Source organism: Aphis gossypii, chromosome 1 (assembly GCF_020184175.1).
Source record: "Aphis gossypii isolate Hap1 chromosome 1, ASM2018417v2, whole genome shotgun sequence".
NCBI classification, from domain to species: domain Eukaryota; kingdom Metazoa; phylum Arthropoda; class Insecta; order Hemiptera; family Aphididae; genus Aphis; species Aphis gossypii.
In genome coordinates this window covers 75620039-75645414 of record NC_065530.1, presented here as the reverse complement: position 1 = coordinate 75645414, position 25376 = coordinate 75620039, and the positions used below count along the sequence as shown (strand labels likewise).

At 26.0% G+C, this 25376-nt stretch overlaps 2 protein-coding genes across 4 annotated transcripts; one reads left to right on the top strand and one right to left on the bottom strand.

Annotated features, from left to right (window-relative positions):
• Positions 1-1809: 1809 nt before the first annotated feature.
• Positions 1810-8298, bottom strand: LOC114123844 (TELO2-interacting protein 1 homolog). 3 transcript variants are annotated; one of them, XM_027986961.2, is made up of 17 exons: positions 8140-8298; positions 7790-8025; positions 7586-7722; positions 7332-7509; positions 5655-5826; positions 5326-5591; positions 4801-5009; positions 4558-4740; positions 3872-4102; positions 3527-3799; positions 3257-3468; positions 2930-3183; positions 2724-2868; positions 2463-2653; positions 2177-2405; positions 1981-2109; positions 1810-1904 (listed from the first exon to the last, which is right to left on the bottom strand). In XM_027986961.2, the coding sequence occupies exons 2-17, from the start codon at positions 7999-8001 to the stop codon at positions 1827-1829; spliced, it is 3099 nt and encodes a 1032-aa protein (XP_027842762.2). In that variant the 5' UTR covers positions 8002-8025; positions 8140-8298; the 3' UTR covers positions 1810-1826. The 3 variants fall into 3 exon arrangements, with proteins under 3 accessions (XP_027842762.2, XP_050066841.1, XP_027842772.2); XM_050210884.1 differs by having other exon boundaries at positions 8109-8286; XM_027986971.2 differs by having other exon boundaries at positions 8136-8286.
• A 5619-nt stretch (positions 8299-13917) lies between these two features.
• LOC114124014 (transient receptor potential cation channel subfamily V member 5) lies at positions 13918-23806 on the top strand. Its single transcript, XM_027987174.2, has 18 exons — positions 13918-14185; positions 14262-14436; positions 15034-15256; positions 15530-15625; positions 15719-15939; positions 17423-17648; positions 17724-17839; positions 17928-18164; positions 18232-18383; positions 18492-18708; positions 18781-18942; positions 19015-19203; positions 19817-19941; positions 20007-20146; positions 20240-20343; positions 20442-20493; positions 20560-20797; positions 22418-23806. Exons 1-18 carry the CDS (start codon positions 14070-14072, stop codon positions 22608-22610), a joined length of 2982 nt encoding a protein of 993 aa, XP_027842975.2. The 5' UTR covers positions 13918-14069; the 3' UTR covers positions 22611-23806.
• The last annotated feature ends 1570 nt before the right edge of the window (positions 23807-25376 follow it).

Below are 25376 nucleotides of genomic sequence, written 5' to 3'. Positions count from 1 at the left end.
CTTATTATGTTGTTTTCTAAAGAGGCTATAGAACAAATATATTATTATTTATTTATTTATTAATATTTTGGCAATATACAGAGGTAGTTATTAGGTGCCATAAGATAAAAAAAAAAAGAATATAATAATAAAAAAAAAGGTATAAATATAAGAGTACTATGTATATAACAGCAAAAATGCAATCGAATAAAAGCATCAACCATGTAAATAAGAAAATTTAGTTAAATCAATTTGATCAAAAATGAATAATTGTAAAAACTTAAACATTTCACCAAATATTTAATTAATATTATCTAGACATGATATAATATTTATAATATTTTGGTTGTTTTTGTACTACTTTATAGACATTTATAATTATTATTTGAAAAAAAAAATGTTTTAATATAATATATTATAATATTATTATGTATATAATATATTTCTTATAAAATTTTGTGTTTGCATAAATTAATGAATAGTTCGATTATGAATTATCTCAAATCATATTAAGTTGAAAAAAATGATGTACCATTCTTGAAGTTTAAATACAATTTACTACAAAAGAAATCAAAAAAAAGATAATTTTAAAATAAAATAAACGTTTTAATGTTGAATTATGGTATGATAGTAATGATAATATGATATCGATGAATAATACATTTTAAAGTTTATACAAAAGTATATATATAAAACAAAAAACAATTAAAAATATAAAAAATAGCATTCACTATTAATACCTCAATACTCAGTTATAAATTCGGTATTCTTGTCTTAATGTTTCTACTTGTCATATAAGGTTTACCGCCACTTGTTGTCTACCACATAGGTAAAAAAATTCATAAATTAATACGAATGTAATACATGTTACAATCTAATCATATACATTAAAAAAGGTATAAAAAATATGCATTAATGCATCATAATATGTTTTAAAATATAATATTTTAATATTTATTGAAAATTTAAAGTGAATATTATTATTTATTATTTAAACTATAGGTATAATATAATATCTTTTAAAAAAACATTCAAATGTGTTGTCATTATTTTTTTTGAGACCCCGCCATTGTTCCACCAAATACGAGAGCAGCAAAGATGGTGATGTAACATACATTTTTCAACTGTTTAAAGTTTTACACTTTCCCATATACTTTCTACGAGTTATGTGTATGTACTATTGGTAGGATTGACAACAAATTGGGAATGGTTGACAGTTTTATATATGTACCCTTTGTCGAGTGCAGAAAAATGTATCATGTATTACAGCACAAACTAAACAGTAATTGATTATCTTATAAGTTAGAACTAGGTTACATTATAATTATAGAAGTTTTATAGCGAAGATAAAACCTAATTGCTGTGGATTCATCGTACATGACCATATTACAATATATATATATAGATGTGTAGCAGATGACAGGTATGCAGTAGACCACATATCAGTGGCGTATCGACAAGGGAGGGGTTAAGAGTTTAACCCCCCACTAGAAGTGAAACATGTAGGTATAATTTTTTTTTGGAATATTACATTAATAACATTTTATATATTATATACATAAATGGTAACTCCTCTCATAAACAAATTCTGCATACGCCACTGCCACATATGATGTGTAGAAACATGCATGATAGACGACAATTATGTAGACCACATACGACAAGAATACCATAAATTCAAAAGTATTTATATTTTAATATGCATGTGAATGCTTTATATATTTTTATAATGCTAAAATAGCATAAAATATGAGTTGAGTAAAAATGGAACACAACATTTATCACAGATCAATAATAAAGAAATATAAAAACAAAACATATCTACTTAAGTATTAAATAAAACGTAGTTATATTTTTAAAGGTTCAAGTAGTTCTGATACATTTTTTGAAATGTTACATTTGTTAAATAACGATGAACTATAAACCTGAAAAATATATATTAACACAGAATGTTACTTTTAATTATATTATGAATTAAAATAAATGCAATAGTTTTAATACCTTAATTGTGGGAAGTCGTTCATTGTCAGATTTATATTCATATTCGTCAACATACAATGATTGTAAATATATCCATACAAAATCAGAATGTTTTTCATACAGTTTTTTATAGAATTCTTTAGACTTATTCTATTGTAAATACACAATATTTTCAATATTTTGTTATTACATATCAAAAATAATACACATTAAATACCTGTAATTCGATTGGCTGGTCTTTATCTAAATAATATGCAACAGAATTGGACACATCATGCATGTCTTTCTCAAAAAAATTCAAATTTAAGACAAAATCTGCTAAACCACTCAATATGGTATATTGCATTTTATATTTATGACTTGTAAAGTAAACACTTCCTTTTGCAACTTTTCTACTTTGCTTTGCACTAGATGCTAAGCGTTCTGTTATGGTTGGTAAAACTTGTCTAAATATTTTTAAAATATGTTAGTATTAATTTAGTATTTATTTTTTAAAAACCTACTTAAGTGAACGAGAACGAATAAAATCTTTGGCTGTGGACGCCATTGTGGTTAATACATTGAATGCTTCACGAAATACTATATCATCAGTATTGCTATTAAATTTAGTACACAGTGGTGACCATATTTTATGTACCATCGGCAATAACTGGTCCTCGTAGCTTGATATTACATTTAAACCTTCATTAAGGATCTACAAGAAAAATAATATGCATTATCTTGAAAAATCTGTTATTTTATAATGAATATAATAAATAAAATACTTGTAAAGGAAGAGAATTATGTTTTGATGGTAAATAATGTAATACACGTTTCATTATAGAGAGGACCATTTCTATGTATGGTGGTAATGGTTTTTTGTTGTCTTCGTCATCTTCATCATCTTCAGTAACGTTTTCATTATTTTCACTAAAATAATAATTCTTTAAGTCAATTTTAAGTTATTGAAGAACTAAAATGTAAATTATACCACGGTGTGTAACTAAATTTGTTTTCCCAACATTCATCTTCAAAATCATTTTCTAAGTCAATGGTCTTCATTTTGTGATATTGCAAAATATTTTCAATTACACAATTACTAGAAGATTTTGATTTTTCTGTATGATCAGATACTGGTGAACATTTTTGTTCCCGTTTTCTTACACACATTATAAATATATGAAATACTTTCATGAAAGAATGCATATTTTCTGTACGATGAACATCACAACTCTGAACAAGAACCTATAAATTATGGAATTTAATAAACATTTATTGAAGCATCACGCATAATATTATGTATATTTTTCTAACTTACTTCAGTAACCATTGTATGAAAAGATTGAAGTAAATCATCGCCACTGTTTAAATTCATCACCACTTTTAAGGCATTTAGTACTTCTGGATGTTTACTGATTGACCATAATTTGTTAGTAAAATGATGAGATAAATAATCAGAATTTTTTATAACTAGATCAATTGGATCTCTATATCCACCAGAGTGAGCAAGTAATGTTATTGCTGATTGACCTAAAGTATGAACTTTGTGTAAATAATCTAATTAATACATGATATATTAAAGTATTACCAGCTAATGAAATAGGGCCATGTTCAGAACCAACACGTTCTAGTATTGGATATAAACAGTGAATTAGGCACAAATTTTGTTGAGTCACAGGTAGAGATGAAACTAATTTGGATAATCCTTCAGTCATGAGACAAATTTGTATTACATTTTTTTGTGCATCAGCTATATTTGTTGTGGAATTATTTTCAATACTAGTAGGTAAATACCAAATATCAGATTCTAAGTACAGATCTATTACATCCCTCACTAAATTGTAATGATACTCTCCACTGTCTAAACCAAACAAATAATAATTAAGGTTAAAATAAAATAACAAAACATTTCTCATTTAAGGTAGATACTTACTTTCTGACAAAACCATATTTATTAAAAGTGTTATCTCTCTTCGATACATTGCTCTCGATTCAAATAAATCCATTAAATATCGACCAATAAAATTACTATCTCCATATAACCCAATTAATTTACAAATGCATTCTATCTTATGTAATGCTGAAGTATCGTTAAAATGTATTAGTTGTTTCCAAGGTACATTTTTGGACACATCAGCAGTAAATGTTTGTATACTATTTAAATCTAAATGAAAAAAAAAAACATAACTATTAATTAAATTTTGATAAAAAAATCATAATAGGCAATTAATATAAAACAATTATTCACATGATTTATGATTAACAGTAGTTGCATTTAAATAATTACTGTTATATAGAATAAAATAATTATCACTAACCATCAATCATTAGTTATAAATTATAAAATTTTAATAGGGTATTAATACAACCCAGATTTGTAATAAACCATTGATTCAAATAAATTTTAATATTTTATAATGATTAAAAACAACGAAATGTGATAGATAGCAATTAGAAAATAGCCATTGTTATGCAAATTAAACATTATTTTAAATTCCAATATGACATATTTACTCAAAAATCAAAATACATTGAAATTATATTAAAGAACTATAGTTACTTTCATCAATAATATATGATTAAATTATTATTAAAACTAAACAACACATTTTTAATTACCTCTAATTGATGACTCTTCCAATAATGTGATTGTTTTATATTCTAGTTCTAATATTTGAATTAGAGCTGTTATTAAACGATCTAGATGAGCATATGAATTAAGTACTTGTGATAAATGAGCTTTCCCAAAAAGTTTTATATACCCAGACAATAAAGATAATTCAGTTTTTTGTTCAATATAATCTAAAAAAAAAACAAAACAATATAACAATGTTATAGTTTATATTTTAGTAAATATCTTACTTGATGTTCTAATAAACCGCGGAATTCTAGATAATAAAATGTAGAAACTTTCCTCTAATAATTCTAAAAGAGATTTCTTATTTTGTCCATCAAATATTTTGTGTAATTTATCAACAGACTCATTAGCTAGTTTTTCAACTTCTGGCTGTTCATCATCAGACAAAACAATTAATGTCTCAATTAAACTTGTGACTGAAGATTTCATAGAACTAATAAAATACATAAAATAAATAACGATACAATATTATATGAATTAATAACAGTATCTTAAATAGTTAATAATTAATTTATAAACTATAAGCATCTTAGACTAGGAACAGTTAATGGTTTTTGATATACTGTAATGTGTTAAATGCATAAAAAAAATTGTAGGTATATAATTTTAATATTGTTTTTACTATTTTAATTTAATCAGCAGTAAAATAAATAAAAACAGAGTATCAGAATGTATAAAAATAAAACTATAATAATAATTTACCAAAATATCAATACTAAATATTTAAATAATATTTTATACTTGCTTACCTTGTACATTTACTCAACAATACATCACAAGAACTAACTAATTGAAGTCTAACTCTCCAGTGTTGATGCTCTCTTGTTTTATTCATATGTGTGGCCACTAAATTAAAATTTGTACGATTTTCTTGAATCCAATCATTTAATTTTTGTTTGTCATCGTTTTCATTATCATTACAAATTGATTTTTCTAAGTATGGATTGCAATCTTCAATCACATATTCATCACAAATTATGAGAGAAGTAATTGTGCTCCACAAATTTATAGCAGCCTTGAAAATATTTACAATGTATACAAACTATCAATAGAAGTTAACTTATAGTCATTAGCCTACCACTGTTATTGAATGATGCTGGATATCTGTAGCGTTAACTATAATACTACAAACGGATAAAACACCTGGTACAAATTTAATTAACCTTTGAATAATTTTAAGACGAATATTAGATTCAATGTTTTTATTCCAATTTGATGATAGCATTGAAATGCATTTTAAGGCTTCCACTCTATAAAATTAAAAATAATTAGTATCCTAGTTATTAAAAAATTCATAAAAGATAAAGTTGAAAAATCTAAAAAAAATAACATTTTAGATCGAAATTGAGACTTTAGTTAATTTGATTGCTAGTACCAGCTGTCATATAGTAGCGATTTACTAGCGATTTATAAATATAGTATGTGGTCTACCACAAATAAACTAAAAATTATATTATTATTTTAAATAATTTAAAAAAAAAAATTAATAATTAAAAAATTTGTTTGTCAAAAAATTGTTGTCCACTCTTGCTAACATATTGAGTGTATGACTGCGTATAAATTTTAGTGTTGCGTAATAAGTGATATACTGAGCCTTTGAGACAATATTTTTACAAAATGTTGAAGTATTGTCATAAAGAAGTATAGTCTATAAAGATAACCAAAGAAAAAAATTAAACTTTATCTTTAAAGATAAACTTAGGCCTGTGTAAAAACCCGACTGTCGCAAGTAGACCACATCTTACAGCGGTTGGTAGAATGCGTTTGCCGGTAGACCGCATACTAAATTATGACAGCTGATAGTACCTTTAAAAAATAGGTATGAAAATACAAAAACTATTATTGATTTTAATAGTGTTGAAAAAATATAAATTATATTTCAGAAATAATTCAAATGTTGATTGCGTTTATTGTTTATTTATATTAATATTTATAAATAGATAAATATTTGTTGAAAGATAGTATGCATATTTTACAGGGTAATTCAAAATTTATGTTATAGCCATTTTATCATATTTAAAATAAGATTTTCATATTAGAGAAAAAATATTAGTAAGTAAGTTATTTATTTAGAAATAAGATTTCACGTAGTTGTTTCTAGTGTATGCAGTTAGGCGGGAGTCCGGAGTAAGATATTATGTTAAAAATACATAGAAAAAATTTTATTTTGCATAAAAAAGCATATTTAAGAGATAAGGAAATAAACAATATGTTAGAGAATATTTAAGAGTATAAAACAATATTTTTATTTTTGATAATATTTTTTCAAATAAAATAATTAATAATTATATTAGGTACATATTATTTGTATCCATCTTTATTTTTACAGAATATAAAAAAAAAATTTGAAAATATTTTAATCTGAGGTTATAACATAAACATTTTAATCAAATTTTCGATTTTTTTAAAAACATTCTTCACATTAGAATTTCAAAAAAAAAAAGTATAGGTTCCCATTTGAATTTTTTAAAGTAATCCCTAAAAATCCTAATAGAATATTTTAAAGAAACATAAAAATTACTAATCATTTTAGATATTTCTAGATAAAAAAACTATTTATTGAACATTATTTTTTACTATGAAATGTGAATAGTTAATTATTAAATAATAAACATTATAAAATGGCTATAATATAAATTTTAAATAACCCTTTATATGACAGTTTATTAGATCAAATAGCCAGAACTATTTTTTTAGGCAATCATATGAATGCATTCAGTAGATAACTATTTTATTTAAGTACAATAAAAAATACCTCAGGATATTCATTTTTTCTTTTTTTATAATTATTGTGCAAATATATATCAAATATCCAACATGTTTACAATCAACTTCATTATACATTTCATTCAATACAACAATATCAGCTTTTTCAATCAATAAATTAAGAGCGATAATGATTGATAATTTGATATCTTCACTCAAATTCACCGCTGTAATATATTAATTATATGATTTAACAATTAACAAATAAATATAAATATTTAAAAAGCCAAAGTTTATTCATACCTATATCTGGATTTTTTTCATGAGTCAATTTTTCTACCAACATTTTATATATTCGCATAAATGTAGGCCATAAACTAATAGATGTTTTTTTCAACAAAGTCGTCAGTACATCCAACACATTTACAGTACAATTCAATCTAGAAAACAAACTTGTAGGTGATCATTGTGCTGATACTAATGTAAACAGAATACAATCATACGCACTTGTTGGTTTTTAAATGAATTTCTAGCGGGATTAGAACGTATGGTTGTAATTGTGTTAGAGCATATTCTGGAACCATTGCCATGGCATTCTTTAAGAGTTTAGAGTTCACATCATTGGGTTCTGTTATGAAAGCGTCACAAGCCGGTTTTAATGTGCCGAATGCTTTCTGGAAGTGCGCCTTTTCAAACATTGTGCCCGTAAGCTTATCCATTTTGACGACGCGAAGCACCAAACACTAAGATAAAAATGTATATCAAAATAACAATATATCCTTCAAACCTTGGAATTTTGGACGGTCAAAATCGACGACATTAATACCGTAATAATAATAATAATAATTTTTACTTGCCCACGGCTGCAGATAGACACGACTTAAACAACGATAATGACAGTTACCCTCCAAATATTATACCTACAAAATATGAAATGAACGACAGTGATTTTCAGCGGTTTGATTTGAATTATATCATACTAAAATTCTAATATGATAATATTACGAAGCCCCCCAATATTCCGGCAACACGCGTTATCGTTATCATGGTCGAATGAGTGATAGATAAAAGATAATACCATAGGACATAAACCATGTACTGAGTATATGGTCTATGGATAAAACCAATCAAAATATTTTGATTATACAAATTCTATAATAAAAATAATCGATATTTTGTTTATTTAGAGCACGGACTAAGATATATCTTAGTATCTTAGTTCATGATTTAGAAAATAATCAATTTCGTTTTTTATTCTGACCAGCGAGTGAACGTGCTGATTCTGCGCATCCTCCTGCATCACCCTGCCATCGAAACCGATTCCCTTATGGTAGGGCATGAACTAAGATATACATAATATATATACCTAACCTAACCTATACCTAGCCTAACCTATATCATTGATTAAGAATACTTAAGTATACTTAATCAATGCCTATATATAGGTATATCTTAGTTCATGTGGTAGGGTGACGTTTGGATATGCGCTGAAAAACCGATTTTGGTCAGCACGCGGCGCATTCACTCGCTGGATAGAGTATAGGTTAGGTGTTGGCGCACCTTTCTGTCCCAAGCGAGTCAAATAAAAATTTTGATTCTGTTTTATTTTTCTTGTGTGTCAACTAATTTGATGACCCTATTTTTAAACTTAAAAATGTCTATATCCATGACTTGAATGATAAAAAACAAACCTCGCGTGTGTCACTTAAAGATTATGTATATGACATGCGTGACAGATTTGCCATCTCTAGTATAGATAACTAGTCTATGTTTACTTAATTGAATATAATTTCGAATGTTGAACTTCATCGAAAGAGGAATACTATTATTAACTTTGGATTCTGAGCGGAGCGATTGATTTTACAATAATGTACCTGTATGATGTGCAGCTCGATACGTAATTTATTCAACCATGATAGAAAATTATCTATTTATATTATATAAAATATATTTATAAATACAATATAATAAATAGGTACGTATACTAACCTACAATACCGTCTAAATCTACTGGAAATATTTAAATTAGATAGCAATTAAATTAATTATAATTATTCATGATTTGCGTTCAGAAATTATTGACAACTATTTTATATTTTTTTATAGCAATGAATAAAATAATCAAAAAAAAAAAGGTATGTATGCAAATCTGTCGTATATCGTATTTATGTATTATGTATTTTATTTATTCCCATATTAATTTAATTTAAAAACAATAAATATGTTCTATATAGATTCACAGAGAATGGAATACAAAGATTTGATGAATTCGTAGGGCATGAATAATACCTCTTTAAAGTCAACAAAGTATAAACAGACAAATTTTCAATTTAATTATATCTACAAAGCTATTATCGATATGGAATAACACTCCGCTATTATGTAGGTAGGTTTGTTACAGCAGCATTTCATAGCGCATGCTTGATTTAAAATAGTTTTACTATTTTTTTTTTAACGTTGTTTATAAAACATTTTTAATGAAATATATTCAAAAAAAAAAAAAGGTAAAATAAATACACAAAGAACGATTAATTAGGACGGCCTAGGTAAATAATTTTTGAATGATTTTATATCATGATCAAATGATTAATTTTTCACTCCAAATTCTTCTTTGTTTATAATCCTCAACAACTGCGTCGTACAGTATTTCGTTTATATAGTTTGTATCTAGAATTAGATAGGTACCACAGTAGTAATGTAATCTTATTTATACGGCGTTAATCATTTATAAACAACGCGCGTTTATCGACAAACAGTCGAAGCAAAGTTTGCAAATAATGTCTATAGCACCTAGGTAATTCATTGACAAACTCATCTAAAAATTAAAAATTAACAGATTAATAACACTTCAACGTTAAATATTTTGTTAATGAAGATTTGACAATTTTAATTTTCATAACAAATAGTATAATTTAGAATATTTAGTCAATAACAGTAATACTTTTTTAAGCAAAGGTACATTGCACATTCATTTTGAACAATTTAATACTATTTATGTTTTGTATAAATCAATGTATGTTTAAATAGTGCATTGTCTGCTATTGTCATCCAAGACAACTGGTATTCATAAAAAAAAAAAATATTGCCATTCAATAAAAAGCATATTAGGGGGTATGTAATAAAGAATCAAAACCTTAAATGATAATTTTGGATTTTAAATCATTTATTTAAGATGGGGCTTTGTGTATTTTTCTACATAAATTGTTAGGTACTATCGGACAAGCTTTTTACAGAAAATTAAGACTATAAATTTAATATGATAAAAATTAGTTTGAAATTTCACAATTGTTAAATTATATATTTTCATTGGATTAGGTTGTTTGCTATATTCTATTTAAATGTTAAACTTATAAACTATATTTGTTATATTGTTCCTAAAACTAAAAAAGGATGGTCAAAGGGGTAACGCTCTGCTATACAATTTGAATGCAGTGATAGGTACCTATCATTGTATATACGAAAAACGATTCTGAATGAGGAAATTTGTTATCCTTAAATATTTATTTTCCAATGGTTGATGAAAAAGGTGGTTTATGTTCTAATGATTTGAATACCTCAAAATTGAATCATAGGTTATCATAGGTTAGGGTATACAAAAAATGAAAATTTAAATTATTGGTGTATGTTTAAAGTTTCTAATACTAGTTATTTTAACTATAATAATTTGATTGTAAATAATCGTTATTTTTGATTTCGTAAAAGTAATTTAAACTTAAGATAATTTTTTTTTTTTTAATTGACAAACGCTTAACTTCTTTAATAATTATTATTTTAAGATAAACTTATAGAAAACTTTGTATTAAAATTTCAATTCTTCACAACTTATACAAACATTTTTATAAATTAATTTACTATCGATGGTTTTTTATGGTATTATAAATAATAAATATTGGGATTTAATTATTTTAGAAATCAATCAACGTTTAAAATTATTTGTCAAAATAATTTAAGAATAATATATACTAAATCCAAAATTGCATAATATATTTTATATTTTTGAAAAGTTAATTTTAAGGACTAATATTATGTATGCTATGATATACCTATATGATTAATATTAAACTGGATATATTTTATATCCATAAATAAATACCCTATTGCCTATTGTTTAATAGTTGTAGAAATAATTAACATTAGTTGAATACAATTTTAAAAATAAAGGTGCAAAAAATATACCATCTTCAGCGAGAATAACTACGAAATAAAATTACCTGTTGATTAAAATCAATTAAATCGACACAAAAGAAGATAAATGTTCGTTATACGTCTAACGCAGTAATACTCAATTCAAATGTGAAAAAAGAGACGCTCTTATAAATTAGCTCTCTTGTAACATTGACTCCAAACAGCACAAGAAGAGAGACAGGATTAGGCCTTAGAGAGCATAATATTTAGTCGAAACGTCCCTTTACATCGACGACGCCTTAACAGACATACACGTGGTTTGGAGTTTTTACACGCGTTTAAACACGATTTGTTTATTATCGTAGCGACCGGCGAACGCACGATATACATATTTGTTGAATGTATTAATATGACTACATTGTATCCAGAATATTTTGAAAATTTAACTGTCTGTAGAATGTAGATAACGTTTTAAAATAAAAATTTGGTGAACATTTCATGTATATACAGTGATTCGTTTTTGAGTTAAAAGTTATAAATATATAAAATAAATCGATTTCGTCAAAAACTGGTTTTACGTAGGTACAAATTTCCGTATTTCTGTCCCTTTTTTGTGGTTTTTCCCGATTTTTTTTTTTTTAAACTGATGGAAACTTCTTACTTGACCTGTATAATGCACCAAGGATATTCAATTTGCTACCGGAAACTATTCCTGAAGTTTTAAATTGAAGCATTATTTCGACAAGTTATGGTGACACACACACAAAAAAAAACATACATCATTGTAAAAACAATACATTCATCATTTATTTAGAATCTAAAATTTCAAGTTTAATTTTAAAGTACTCATTGTATTATAATATTATTATTATTACTGAAAAAGCTCAAACTATGATTTTAATAAAATAAACTTTACTATTATTTTGGTTAAGATTTATTTGCAATAATGGATTATTAAAAAATTATAATTTTTCTTCTATCTCTATCTTTACTCCCACAATCGGGCATAATATAAGATAAAAAATAAGGAACTGTGATACCTACTAGACCGAGTTATTCTGGACAATCTGTGTATTATTCTTCTAGATTGCACCTACTTATGTATAAAAATAATATCAGTAGCTTATGGTTGTCTTACCTGAAGTAAATCTGATATATTCCTGAATTCAGTTATAGAATTATTTAGATTTAAGCGTGCTTGTATAAAATAAGCAGGTCTCTTTAAAAATGTATAGTAAACATTTTCTAACTTGGTTGTAAGTTGAAAGATTTTGGGATAAAATTAGAGTACCAAATTCTAATAAAAATTTAACCAGAGTGCAAAATAATATGAAAAATAATAGTTTTGAAACTTTTTGTGTTTCTATTATCAAATCTGATACATTTATAAACTATTCGTTTATTGTTTAATTATAGATTATGATTAAGCTTTAAAAATTGATCTAGTTCGAAGTGAATGTCTAAAATTGTAACATTGTTAACCTATTTATTTTAATGTTATTCAACTTAAAATAAATTATAAATGAAAATGTTTATATTACGACTAAAAAAAGTAATTTGATATATAGTAATTAATGGTGGATATTTTTTCTCATTCCAGACAAACAATTGTCTAAAATTATAAAAAATATTTCGAAATCTAAATTTTATATTATATTAGGTACAATACTTTTTAATATCATCAGTAAACAGTAGTCACTTTATAGAAGTGTCAAATATTTAGAACAATTCATCAATAAAGATTAAAAAAGCAGTGGGCTTATGGGTTCGAACTTTAAGAGATATAAAAATATTATTTAAATTAATCTGACATAATAGGATAAGAAAGTTAAACAGCTTGATAATGGTTTGTCCAATTTAAAAAATAAGCTACTAAATTAAAATAAACAAATTTGTGAAAAATAATATGATGAATATATTTTCAAAATATTCTTTCTATAAATCCGTATACTTAGTGTTGGCTTAGAGATCATTATAATACGATTGTAAAAATACAATTTTTAAATAAATAATATCATCATTTAAATTAATTCAGTCAAGGTCCTGAATAATTTAAATATAGGTATCAGTAAACAACTTAATGTCTATGAACAATGGAACAATTATTAACATTTACAATTTTATAGGGTTTTGAATATTTTTCGAATGATACAAAACTACTGTGAGAATCTTTCAATGCAATAAATTTGAATGAAATATTAATTTTTATAGTAACAAAAGATGATAATATAATTCAGTTTATAATTTCATATAAATTTAGGATAAATATGAATAAAAATATTTTTTTAGAAATAAATAAATGTTTATATAACTTAACAGTGATTTATACGTGTGTATACTGTATAGTGGCTTTATTTCGTTCATTTTATATTTATTCAGTATATTTTAAAATATGACTAAAGTGAGAGAAAATTAATTAAAAATCTAATTAATTTTTTAAAAAACGATAAGATATAATTCATAGCAGAAATTCAAAACTGTTTAGTTAGTTATATGCGTGGTATAATATTGACATTAAAGCTACAGTTACCGGGGAAACGAAATGCATTTGATCGATGGCTTATAGTATTGCTGGTGCTTATATTTTTGTGTAATTATTTGATGCAATTTTCGTAAAATAAACACAATTTAACGACAAAGATATTAAAAAAATAAAACAAAAATGGGAAATTCTTGTGCAAGTTGCACAGATTTCTCATTCTCGAAAACAGCTTCAGGATCTGTCTTGGATAGAGTGATATCTCAAGCGTCCAACGAAGACGATTGTTTGTTGTATAAGTAAGCAAATCGAGTTATTTATATTTAAATTTCGTATTGTTAAAATATCAAAAGTAAATATTTATACATTTTAAAGGTTAGCAGATTATAAAAAAGGAGGAGAATTGATCAACGTGTATAATAATGGTGGCCAGGACGAAGCGGAACGGTTTATTGTTGAAAAATTACCCGGTCTTATGTATAATAACGGTAAAGGTCAAGTGATTAATCGAAATGATTATTTGCGATGGAAATTTCAAAATCGTAAACACGTAAGAATATTGTCTAATTTACATATTAGCTACTATAGTACGTATATATTAACCTAACAGCATTACTAACTGCAGTACCCCATTACAATTATTTTTATGTGGAAGTCGTCAACATAGATTATGTAGAAAAATACAATTAAAACAATACTGTATGTCCGATTTGACTAGGGTAGACAATTCAAATAAACGTTACAATATTATTATAATATTTTTTTTGAACTAATTTTTGTATTTACTTTAAAACATTTTGTATCGTTCAGAACCTTTGACTAGTATCTCTGTATAATAATATGTAATAAGTCATTTTAACCATTTTGGACATCCGCTATTATTACAATATTGTGTTGTAGCTACGATAGTATGTTATGCTTAGGTGGGTGTTTTGTGTTGTGTGGCTACGAGCATGTTATGCTTAGGTAGATGTTTTGTGTTGTAACTACGAGTATGTTATGCTTAGGTCGGTGTTTTGTGTCGTTACCATATTTTCATACGTTTACTATTTTGAAATCATGGAATTGACGTCTATCCGCCAGATGTATACTTATGAGTACGCAGGAATAATGTATAAATTCGCTTTTTATACGTAATATTATTCAGGTGGCTGTTAACGTCGAGGAAAGGCCGGGACCGCATGATCCGTTGACAAGATGGGTGGATCATGTGGCGTGCTGGCAAATGCAATACAGAGGATCATTAGGTGAAAGTCTGTTGCACGTATTAATTATATGCGATACAGTGATACACACTCGGTTATCCCGACTGCTTCTCAAACATTACCCGATGTTAAGCCAAGATGTCGTGGAAGGCGAAGAATATCTAGGTACGTCATGCAGGAGTAGACATTATTGAAACATGACATATTAACATATAGATACCAACTCGTACATTATTTCATCTCGCACTTCATCAATTTTTCCCGACAGTCTTAACATATATTTTATCAGATAAATTTTTTTTGATTAATGCCATCAAATTAACTTGTTAAGTTTATATACGGTACAGTTAGGTCGCACAAGAGTTTCATATATTCTTGGTATTATATTTTTTTAACAGTTTAATTTGTTGATGTTTTAATTTTTATAACTGTGCATAGGTGCCAGTGCGCTACATTTGTCGATTGCTTATAACAACAACGATTTAATTCAAGATTTAGTTGACGCCGGAGCGAATATTTGTCAAAGAGCTATAGGTATAGTCAATTTTATAACCATCTGTACCGACAAATCTGACCTAAACATTGCAATATATTTGAACACCTATTGACTATTACACAATATTTTAGGGAGTTTTTTTTTACCACGCGATCAGCAAAATAAAGAAATAAATATCAAACACACGGATTACGAGGGTCTAGCGTATCTCGGTGAGCTTCCGTTAGCGTGGGCCGCTTGTTGTGGTAACCAAACCGTATATAATCTGTTGATTGATGCTGGAGCAAATCCCGACGCCCAGGATTCTTTTGGAAATATGATTCTCCACATGGTGGTCGTCTGTGATAAGCTAGTAAGTAATTCAATATTATTTATAACTGCAAATGGATTGACGACAAAACAGGTATAATATAAATACGTTGTAACGATAACATTTTAAAAGTAGCTAGACATAATTTATTATATTGTTTTATTTTTGAACAAAACTTTAACGATGTTTTAATAACACGATCTCATTTACCATGAACCTTTTATCATTTTTCTATTATTTATCTAAATCGGCTGTATCTGATCGAAAAAAAATGGATAACAAATTTAAATAAAGCAGTTTTATAACTTAAGATATAATTTTTGTTTTTAAAAAACAAGAACATAGATGATATAGTATTCCTATTTTATTGCTCAATTTATTTTCTGAAGATAAAAGTTGAATAGATTGTACTCGGTAGTTTACGTAAATTAGACAATTGAGACCAATTATTTATACCATTAACATTAGGTTCATGGTAAAAATTAGCCTATTATATTACTAATAGTAATATAAATAATTTTAAAATACCTATCTATAGAAATAAAGGTTGTACTCCTTTTTTAATCAGAATCGTTTCCTATATTATGCAATACTTAATTATTTTATTTAAATTCAACATATACCTACGGCTGTTATTTGCGTATTATAATGACGATAGGTACAATAAAATAATAAAAACTTATATACAGTAGAGTGATGAATAACAGTTTTTCTTTGAATAATTGAATAAAATATCTTTGTACACAACATTAATATTATTATAACGATTATTTAGCATTTTATTTATACGATTTTGTAAGTTAATTTTATCATACGAGTTAAGTTCTCGAATTTTTTTTTATTTAATTACAATTATATTTTTTATTAAAGTATCCACTTAGTTTAACTTTTATAGTTCATTAATACTTTATTATATTAATGAATAGAGTTTATTAGAAAAACCATCAAATAAAAAATTTAAAAAATGTAAATATGACCTAAAAATGCTTACACAACAATTTAAAAGCAATAAATAATGTTATTTTTTCCTAATTAATGTTATTTTTCTAAATCGATTCACGTTTATACTAAATAATTAGCTATAAAAAAAAATGTAAGGTGTAATACCAATTAAATATAAAAAAGTGCAAATCTTTATTAAATGAATACCTAATTAAAATTAGGTGAGATTAAATTATTTTAAATTAACATACATTACTTTTTTTTATTTTAATTGTGAAATTTATGATTAAACAAACGGAAAAAACGTTAAAATTATTCAAAAGTTCCATAATAATTACGTATGTATACTATAGAATGTTTTTTAAAAGTAAAAAAAAACTAAAAAATTAAAAAAAAATAAAATAAAAATTAGTTATTTATTTAAATGTACGTTGTTGAAACAAACGTTTAACTAAGAATGAAACGTTCGCTTCGTACAGAAAAATACCAAATTATAGCTAAAATGGATATACTTTATTGTCTTTAATAAATACTTATGTCTATTAGCTAAATATATAAATTCATAATTTATTTATTTTTATAGAGTATGTTTGGTTATGCTTTGAAACACCCTAAAGTACCAGCAAGTAACGGTATCATGAACATGGCAGGACTAACGCCTTTAACACTATCGTGCAAACTGGCAAGAACTAGTGTTTTCCGCGAAATGTTAGAACTAAGTGCACGAGAATTTTGGAGATATAGTAATATTACTTGTTCGGCATATCCTTTAAGCGCATTAGACACATTACTTCCAGATGGAAGAACAAGTTTGTTAATTTATACAGAATTCAGTAAGGTTATTGGTTAAAATATAATTTTGAAATAATATTACGACCACTTAGATTGGAATTCAGTATTGTTTATAATTTTGGACGGTACTAAAGAAGAACATTTAGACATGCTCGATGGAGGTATAATTCAAAAACTATTAGAAGAAAAGTGGAAAACTTTTGCTCGAGTAAGTCCTTGTGTTATTAGCACATATTACTATTATTATTTACCAGCGTAAATGGTTAAATTATATTGTTTTTAATTTTCGGTCAAAGAAACAATTTATGAAACGTTTAGTTATATTATCCATACATCTAATCATGTTGAGTATTTCTATATATCTAAGACCCGTGGATCAAGATAAACCATTGTTAGGAGAAGCGGAAGACTGGCAAGACGTAGCAAGATATTGTTTTGAAGGCGGAACAGTAGTCGGAGTGCTGTCATATTTAATTGTCCAACAAGGCGGAGAAATACTCAACCAAGGTCTTGTAGGGTTTTTAAAACAAACGGTAGGTAAATGGTGGAGTAAAAAGTTTTTGATTAACTGTTAATTATTAGTAGCGCATTTAATTATAGTTCAAAGAACCGGCCAAATTAATATTTCTGATTTCAAATTTATTGATATTGGCTTGTATACCACCAAGGATGATGGGTGACAAACAGACGGAGGAAGCCATATTAGTATTCGCAGTTCCCGGATCATGGTTCTTGTTAATGTTTTTTGCTGGGTATTATAATATAATAATAGTAATAATAAATAATGTAGTCAAATATGCATACAATACAAAAAAATAAGGTTGTATAACGAGTAATTCATCGAATACTGTGTGCTCTAGTGCCATACGTCTGACTGGTCCTTTCGTAACTATGGTGTACTTGATGATCACAGGAGACATGTTAACTTTCTTCGTCATCTACTCAGTAATTTTGTCTGGTTTTACACAGTCTTTTTTTTTCCTCTACAAAGGATCGCCAGACGTCGGTACGTCGTTATATAAATCTTATCCTTCCACATGGATGGCCTTATTTCAAATAACTATGGGCGATTACAATGTGAGTTAGGCAGATATACTCTTTGATGAAATAGGTGATGATAATTTATAATACATTACTGGTTATGTACAGTATGCAGATTTGAGTTACACCGTGTATCCCGCGCTTAGCAAGACCGTGTTCACAGTTTTCATGGTGTTGGTGCCCATTTTATTGCTCAACATGTTAATAGCTATGATGGGCAACACCTATGCGCATGTCATCGAACAGAGTGAAAAGGAATGGATGAAACAGGTGAAATACGATAGCATTTTGATACTCCCTCCCTATAAAAATGCAATGACGAATTGTATGTACCTTTTTCAGTGGGCCAAAATTGTAGTTACCCTTGAGAGAGCTGTACCACAAAAAGCAGCTAGGAATTACCTCGAAGAATATAGTATCCAATTGGCTCCTGGTGACGATTTAAATCCGGAACAAAGAGGATTTATGGTGATAAAATGTAAAAGTCAAACTAGAGCGAAACAGCGGAAAGGCGCTGTCATAAATTGGAAGGTAGGTTTATCGTCAGCTTTTTTTTTTTTTTTTAATATAAAATATTTGACATTATTTTAAATTATTAATAATGTTGTGTTAATATTACGTTAGAATATAAAATTAAAATTTTACCAAATATATAAAATATATTTGACGTTATATTTATATGGAATTTATATACTAATATTAGTATTTTATATGTATTTTAAAATATTCGAAATTTTCAATAATCCATAATATAGATAATAACGTAAAAATTCAATTTAGTTTCCTTAAAAAAAAATGCATAAATCGGCTTAATTTATAACTTACGGAGCTTACGTTAATGTTTATACATACTCTAAGTATAAATACTAACAATATAATGTTGTAGATAAAAAAAACTGATGCTCTGTCATAATAAGATATTTCATTTGTCAATTATGATTAAATACATTTGACATTTTTGAATGATATAGTTCTTAACTAAATTTTATATCTGTAATGAACTACGTGAATATCTGCGATTTTCGGTTTTTTTTTGCAATACAGTTTATTTTTTTCGTATTTCATTCGTATTTTCATCAATTGAAAATTTCGTTTTTTTAATTATTAATTGTTAGTAAAAATTTTAATATGTTTTATACTTAAGAAAAGTGGAAAATTGGTTATTCAAGAGCTTCGTAGATTGGAAGGCACTGGTCAAAATTTAAGAGATATGATTTGGAAAAGATCTTCTCTATCAGCGTCCTCTCCAGTCTCTAAAAGTGTATCAATGTAATTTTATTAGCTATGCATATTAATAAAATAAAATAATATATTTTCCATTTTGTAACTATTAGAACAAAAAATAAAAGCAAGTCATATTCCGAAGCAAAAGATGATCAAATTAGACTTTCAGGTGCACTTGGAGCAGCACTAGATGCGATTGCTGTAGCTCATGATTTAGACATGACTCTAACAAAAGATGAATCAATTGGTGGTACCTATTTCCTTTAATACGTATACTTGTACAATAGTGCTAAAATATTTATTAAAAAAGACATTTGATTATTTTAAGTCATTTTATTTTTAGAATTACACGACCCTTTAAGGCAGTTAGTAATAATGTCAGAAAGTGATAAAAATATTGATAAAAGCCAAGTTGAAATAGTTGCAAATGCAGCAGCAAAAATTGCAGTAAGTTTTGATTACATTTTAAAATAGTTTATTTAAAAAGGAAATCTTTTAAACTGTTTTTAAATTTAAATATATTTATTTGAAAAATATTTATTCAGAACCAAGATTCTATAAAACCAACATCAATTAATTTAGAGCAACAAAATGATGGTAAGTAATTTGATTTTAATATTTTCTTAAGAACGTTTTTAACGATTTATTTTTGAAATTCTATAGTAAAAAATGATAACACTATAATCGCAACTTCTGGTAACCCAATTCCAAATAGAAAACTTTTAAACAAGCAATCTAAAAATTTAAGCATGTATGGCTTTGAGAGTCAGGACATGTCGGAAGATAAATACAATCAAGCAATTGTAATCACGAGAAGTATTTCAACTCAAACAGGAGGTATTGGTATCGTTGAAAAAAATGAGCGGCAGATAATAAGACCAAAAACTGCAAAAATCAATCGGTAAGTATTCAATAATTTGGGAGTTTACCAACTGTTCTTATAATTCATTTTTATATACCGATTGCACTCAAAACATTTTAAAATTCCTAAGGAAAACTTATTAGTTATTTATTATTATAAAATAAATTAATACAATTATTCACTGATTATTTTGCAAGTATTAATACATAATATAATATAATATGAATAAATAAAACATTTTTTCTTTAAATTTAACTTTTAACTTTTTAATCATTAATTATTCAAAATTTAAGTTATATCAGTTATATTTTAATTTTAATTTAAAATTTTTTCCAATAATAATAACACACTCGGATTTTTTGTGAGTATAATAATATAGGTAATATGCAATATATTATTAATCAAATGATTAATTTTCAAGCATTTTAGTGTGTAGATTGTTTTTGTTGGTGTTGATGAAATTATATTGAACGGCAATATTTGCATATCTGGAGGTAGGTGAAATTGAATACAAGCCCAATTGATACACTGAATTTAAAGAACAATTTTATTTTAGTCATCATTAGTCCATACCCAATAATATAATGTATAAAGAATAAATATGATTTCAAAACATTGTATATTGTTCAAATTATTCATATTGGTTCAATAATTGTTTATTAAAAAATATACTTACCTACCAAATAAATAAATAATATTTGGGTTGAATTTCTTAACCAAATTTTATGTAAACAATTTTATTATAATTTGGAGGATTTTAACTTTTAACGTAAATTATGTATAATTCATGAAAAAATAAATCTACATATTTTTATTTAACTGTTTTATGTAAAAAGATATAGTACATTGTGTAATCTGTTATTATTTTTGTTTAAAAAAAGTATATAAATTACGTTACAATATTCAAAAAATTATTCTGATATTTTTAAACATAAAATATACTAATAAAATATTAATCTTATATTTTTTCATAGCATCTTTCGTTCAATTCAATTCAATTCAAAAAAATAAAATAGATTGCAAAATAATTTCAAGAGTAGAAATTATTTAATAGTTTTATTTTGTTTTTCTCGGTGTTTTAGTTCATAAAAATGTTAGTTAAATCATTAAAAAAAAAAAGTATCAATAAATTATAAAGAAGTAAGAAAGAGGAGATTTCGATTTTAACTCTGTAATACTTAGAATAATAAGTTAATTTAAAGTATATATATTTAAATTGGTAATTTATGACCAATTCGTTGAATTAAATATATCATTTTAAATTCATAATTAATACACTTAATTATTTAGTTAATACTATAATCTCTATCAATGAATTTATCAATTATTTAAATTGACTGAAATCTCTCGTCAGTTACCTTAAAACTGATTACTGTCACAATCTTACCTAATTAAAGTTCTAACAATATACTATAAATATACGTTAATAAGAATTTAAATAATAAAAGCCACTATTTTCTTGGATAAATATTTGACGTTAAGACGACTTATAATAGAAATGATCAGATTGATGAATTTTACTTATTGCATTATAAAAAAAAAATACAGACATTTTGCGTAAAAACCCTCGTTATTCATAATATTTCGTTTAGCGAGATATTATATTATTAACATAATACTCCGTCGAATATTTTATTTTGATTTAACTATGGTTTCCAGCGTGACGCCTACGCAGAATTTCGCCGTGAAAAGAGGCCAATCGGCACAGCCAGACAAGCGGGAGGACCATAGAGATAACAAGGAGCAACAATGTTATTGCATCAGTGGCAACAATATGTTACGGCCCTGGAGCACGCAAGACCTGGCGCCGCTGAACACGATCATGGCTTGGGGACCTAACGATGATTTTTGACCGTATAACAAAATTTAATAAAACTTAAATAATAAAATATATTATAGCGCGGCTGCAGCTTAACGATCATTACAATCGATTGTTATTGAATACTGAAACTATACCTCGTTACCGCCGTTAACGGCATGCAATAATGTAGCGTTGTTTCCTGAAATTCGTAGCTTTTAAACTAAATTTACATTTGAAACTCCATAACTATTTGGTATGGTTCATACACGACTAGAACTTTCCCAACTTTGTCACTCGAAGTGAAGCGATGGATATATCATTCTTAAACAATCTTATCAATGGTCACATTATCTCACTGTAATCATTTGATCATATACAGTTTAAAGTTCCTCTTCATTATTACATGAATGTCTCGCTTAACGCTTATACAAATCTATCCTAGGTACTTTGTAATACTACGAGTATTATTTCGCAAAAAATTCATCTTTAAGGAAATATTTATTATTTATCGCTTTGTAATAATTATTCTATATTTGATTTCTTTGCGGTCCATTAAATATGACACGTTATTTTATTAATTATAAATCAATTTAATTTATAGCTAAATATCGATTTAAGTTCTGATACACTCTATATTATTTTCTATAATCCATATTATCATATTGTTTACCATCATCAATATATCATTATTAAAAATTACCTACTTATGTTTTCATTTTTATATACTGTTATATCTATTTTATGTATTTTGTTTATTAACCAATTAGATTTAATTTTAGTATATCATTATCTATAGTAATTACAAATTGGAATCCTACTAATTTTTTTCCGGACGTCTAATCCACATAATCACACGAATCGTGTTCTGCCTTACACACCAAATCGATGTAACATATGTCATATTTTCTAATACAGTTTACAATTAAATCGGATTTATATGTTATTGAGTTTGTAGAGAAATATATAAATTGTACTATCGAGAGAAGGGTTTTTGGCTTTTGTTAACGTACAATTTGTTAGTTAGTAATACAGAGTCAATATAAATAAACATTGGTACCAGGCTTGATGATTATACGACTGCTCGCTGTGGTAGTTAATATTCATTATGTTATATACCTCGTAGAATTGTAATAAATAAAAAAAAATAATTTTATTAGTTGTTACAACAATACAATTGCGATGATACGTTATATTTGAATGTATACATTATTAATTACTATCATAAAATAAACAGTATGATACCGAAATATTTTATAATTATTGTTAAATAATTATATCATAAATGATGGTGGAAAGTTTTAGTTAAATTGTACTGTACAAGTCATATTTGATGAGCTCATACAATACTATTTTAGAATACACTTTTATTTAATATTCTAAGTATTCAATACAGAGTACGATATTAAAACGAATGAATAATATTTATTGCGAAAAATCTAAATTGAATTCAGAAAGGTAATAACAACCGGTTTTATAGGGCTTACTGGTCGACGATGGTTAATTTTTTATTGCTATACCTACGTGATATTTTTTTAATTTTTCTGTTTTTCATCAGAAATTATTATTGCACACAGCAGTTAAGTAACTATAATATTTAGTAAAAACAGTGCGTGCAGATTAGGTACTGCTATTATACGAATCGCGTGTTATATTTAATACAACTTTTAAATATTAATTGCTTCGAGCGGTAGTCATTAAACAGTAAAACAAATAAATTATAATTTCAATTTCCGTAATATTAAAATTGTCTCTTGGTAAGAGGATTGCATTAAAGTGGAGTGCACGCGCAACAGACAAATTTAACATTGTATAAAAATAATATTTTAAACAACTCAAATCGTTTTCCATAATAAACTAGCCTTTAGAGAGATAATTTTTTTTGGAGTACGCTTCGTTAAAAAATGTTTGTAAAATAATGTTGTAAACATTTTTCATTGAATATTTATAACACCGGTTTTCAATGCCGAATTATTTTAGATAGGTAATTTAAAGATTAATATATACTTTACGTAATTTATTTTAAGTATTATAGTGCTTTAGTATCTTTAACAGAATCGTCAGGCTGTTGTAATTAAGAATGTCTTTATAGTATTAAGGACCATGCTGATCCTTTAAGAGAAAACAATTTAAAATTATTACGACGCGTGGTTCTTTTCTATGGCCATAATTTAATTTACCGGTGTCTGTTAAAATCATTAATTAACTATCAATTATGTCACTCAATCAAGTCATTCGTTATTTATTTAAATACGTCCATTTTAAACAAACTTTCTTGTTCATCAAATTAATTTTTCTAACCCAATTGTTTTTAATACTTATCTCAGTTCTAATTTACGTATATTTATAAGAATCTTTATCAGTTTTAAATTATTATTATTTTGAATATCAGCAGTAAGTAGATGGGTAGATTTTGTTTATTTCGTCAATTAACAACATTTCGAGAATTACATTACTAATAACTAATAAGCAGGGTTTGGATTTTATAGCGCTGAAAAGTACTGAAATATTCCCTAAAAACATCAAAACTAGCAAAAAATAAAATAAAAATGTAAATCAATGTTTTATCAAATGTATTATGTTATTCTGACAATTTATTTTATCTTTTGAATTAATATCTATAATATAATCGCATGAGTGACCTTCTTTGTAAATATTATTTGTATGTAACTATTCAAAACTAGAATTTAGAAGTCATAAATATATAATCTTCGATATCACCGATAATGTTCAATGTGAAATGAAAACATGGAAATATTATGTAAGTATTTATAAAAAAAATGATATTTTTCATTCTATATAAACAAGATTTATGATTTA

Coding starts and splice junctions, on each gene's coding strand:
- LOC114123844 (XM_027986961.2), bottom strand. CDS start 8,001: ATGGATAAGCTTACGGGCACAATGTTTGAAAAGGCGCACTTCCAGAAA. Junction 4,741..4,800: donor GCGGTTTATTAGAACATCAA/GTAAGATATTTA, acceptor TTTTTTTTTTAG/ATTATATTGAACAAAAAACT. Junction 2,110..2,176: donor ACCAGCCAATCGAATTACAG/GTATTTAATGTG, acceptor TATTTACAATAG/AATAAGTCTAAAGAATTCTA.
- LOC114124014 (XM_027987174.2), top strand. CDS start 14,070: ATGGGAAATTCTTGTGCAAGTTGCACAGATTTCTCATTCTCGAAAACA. Junction 17,649..17,723: donor ACTTCCAGATGGAAGAACAA/GTTTGTTAATTT, acceptor ACGACCACTTAG/ATTGGAATTCAGTATTGTTT. Junction 19,204..19,816: donor GCGCTGTCATAAATTGGAAG/GTAGGTTTATCG, acceptor TTTATACTTAAG/AAAAGTGGAAAATTGGTTAT.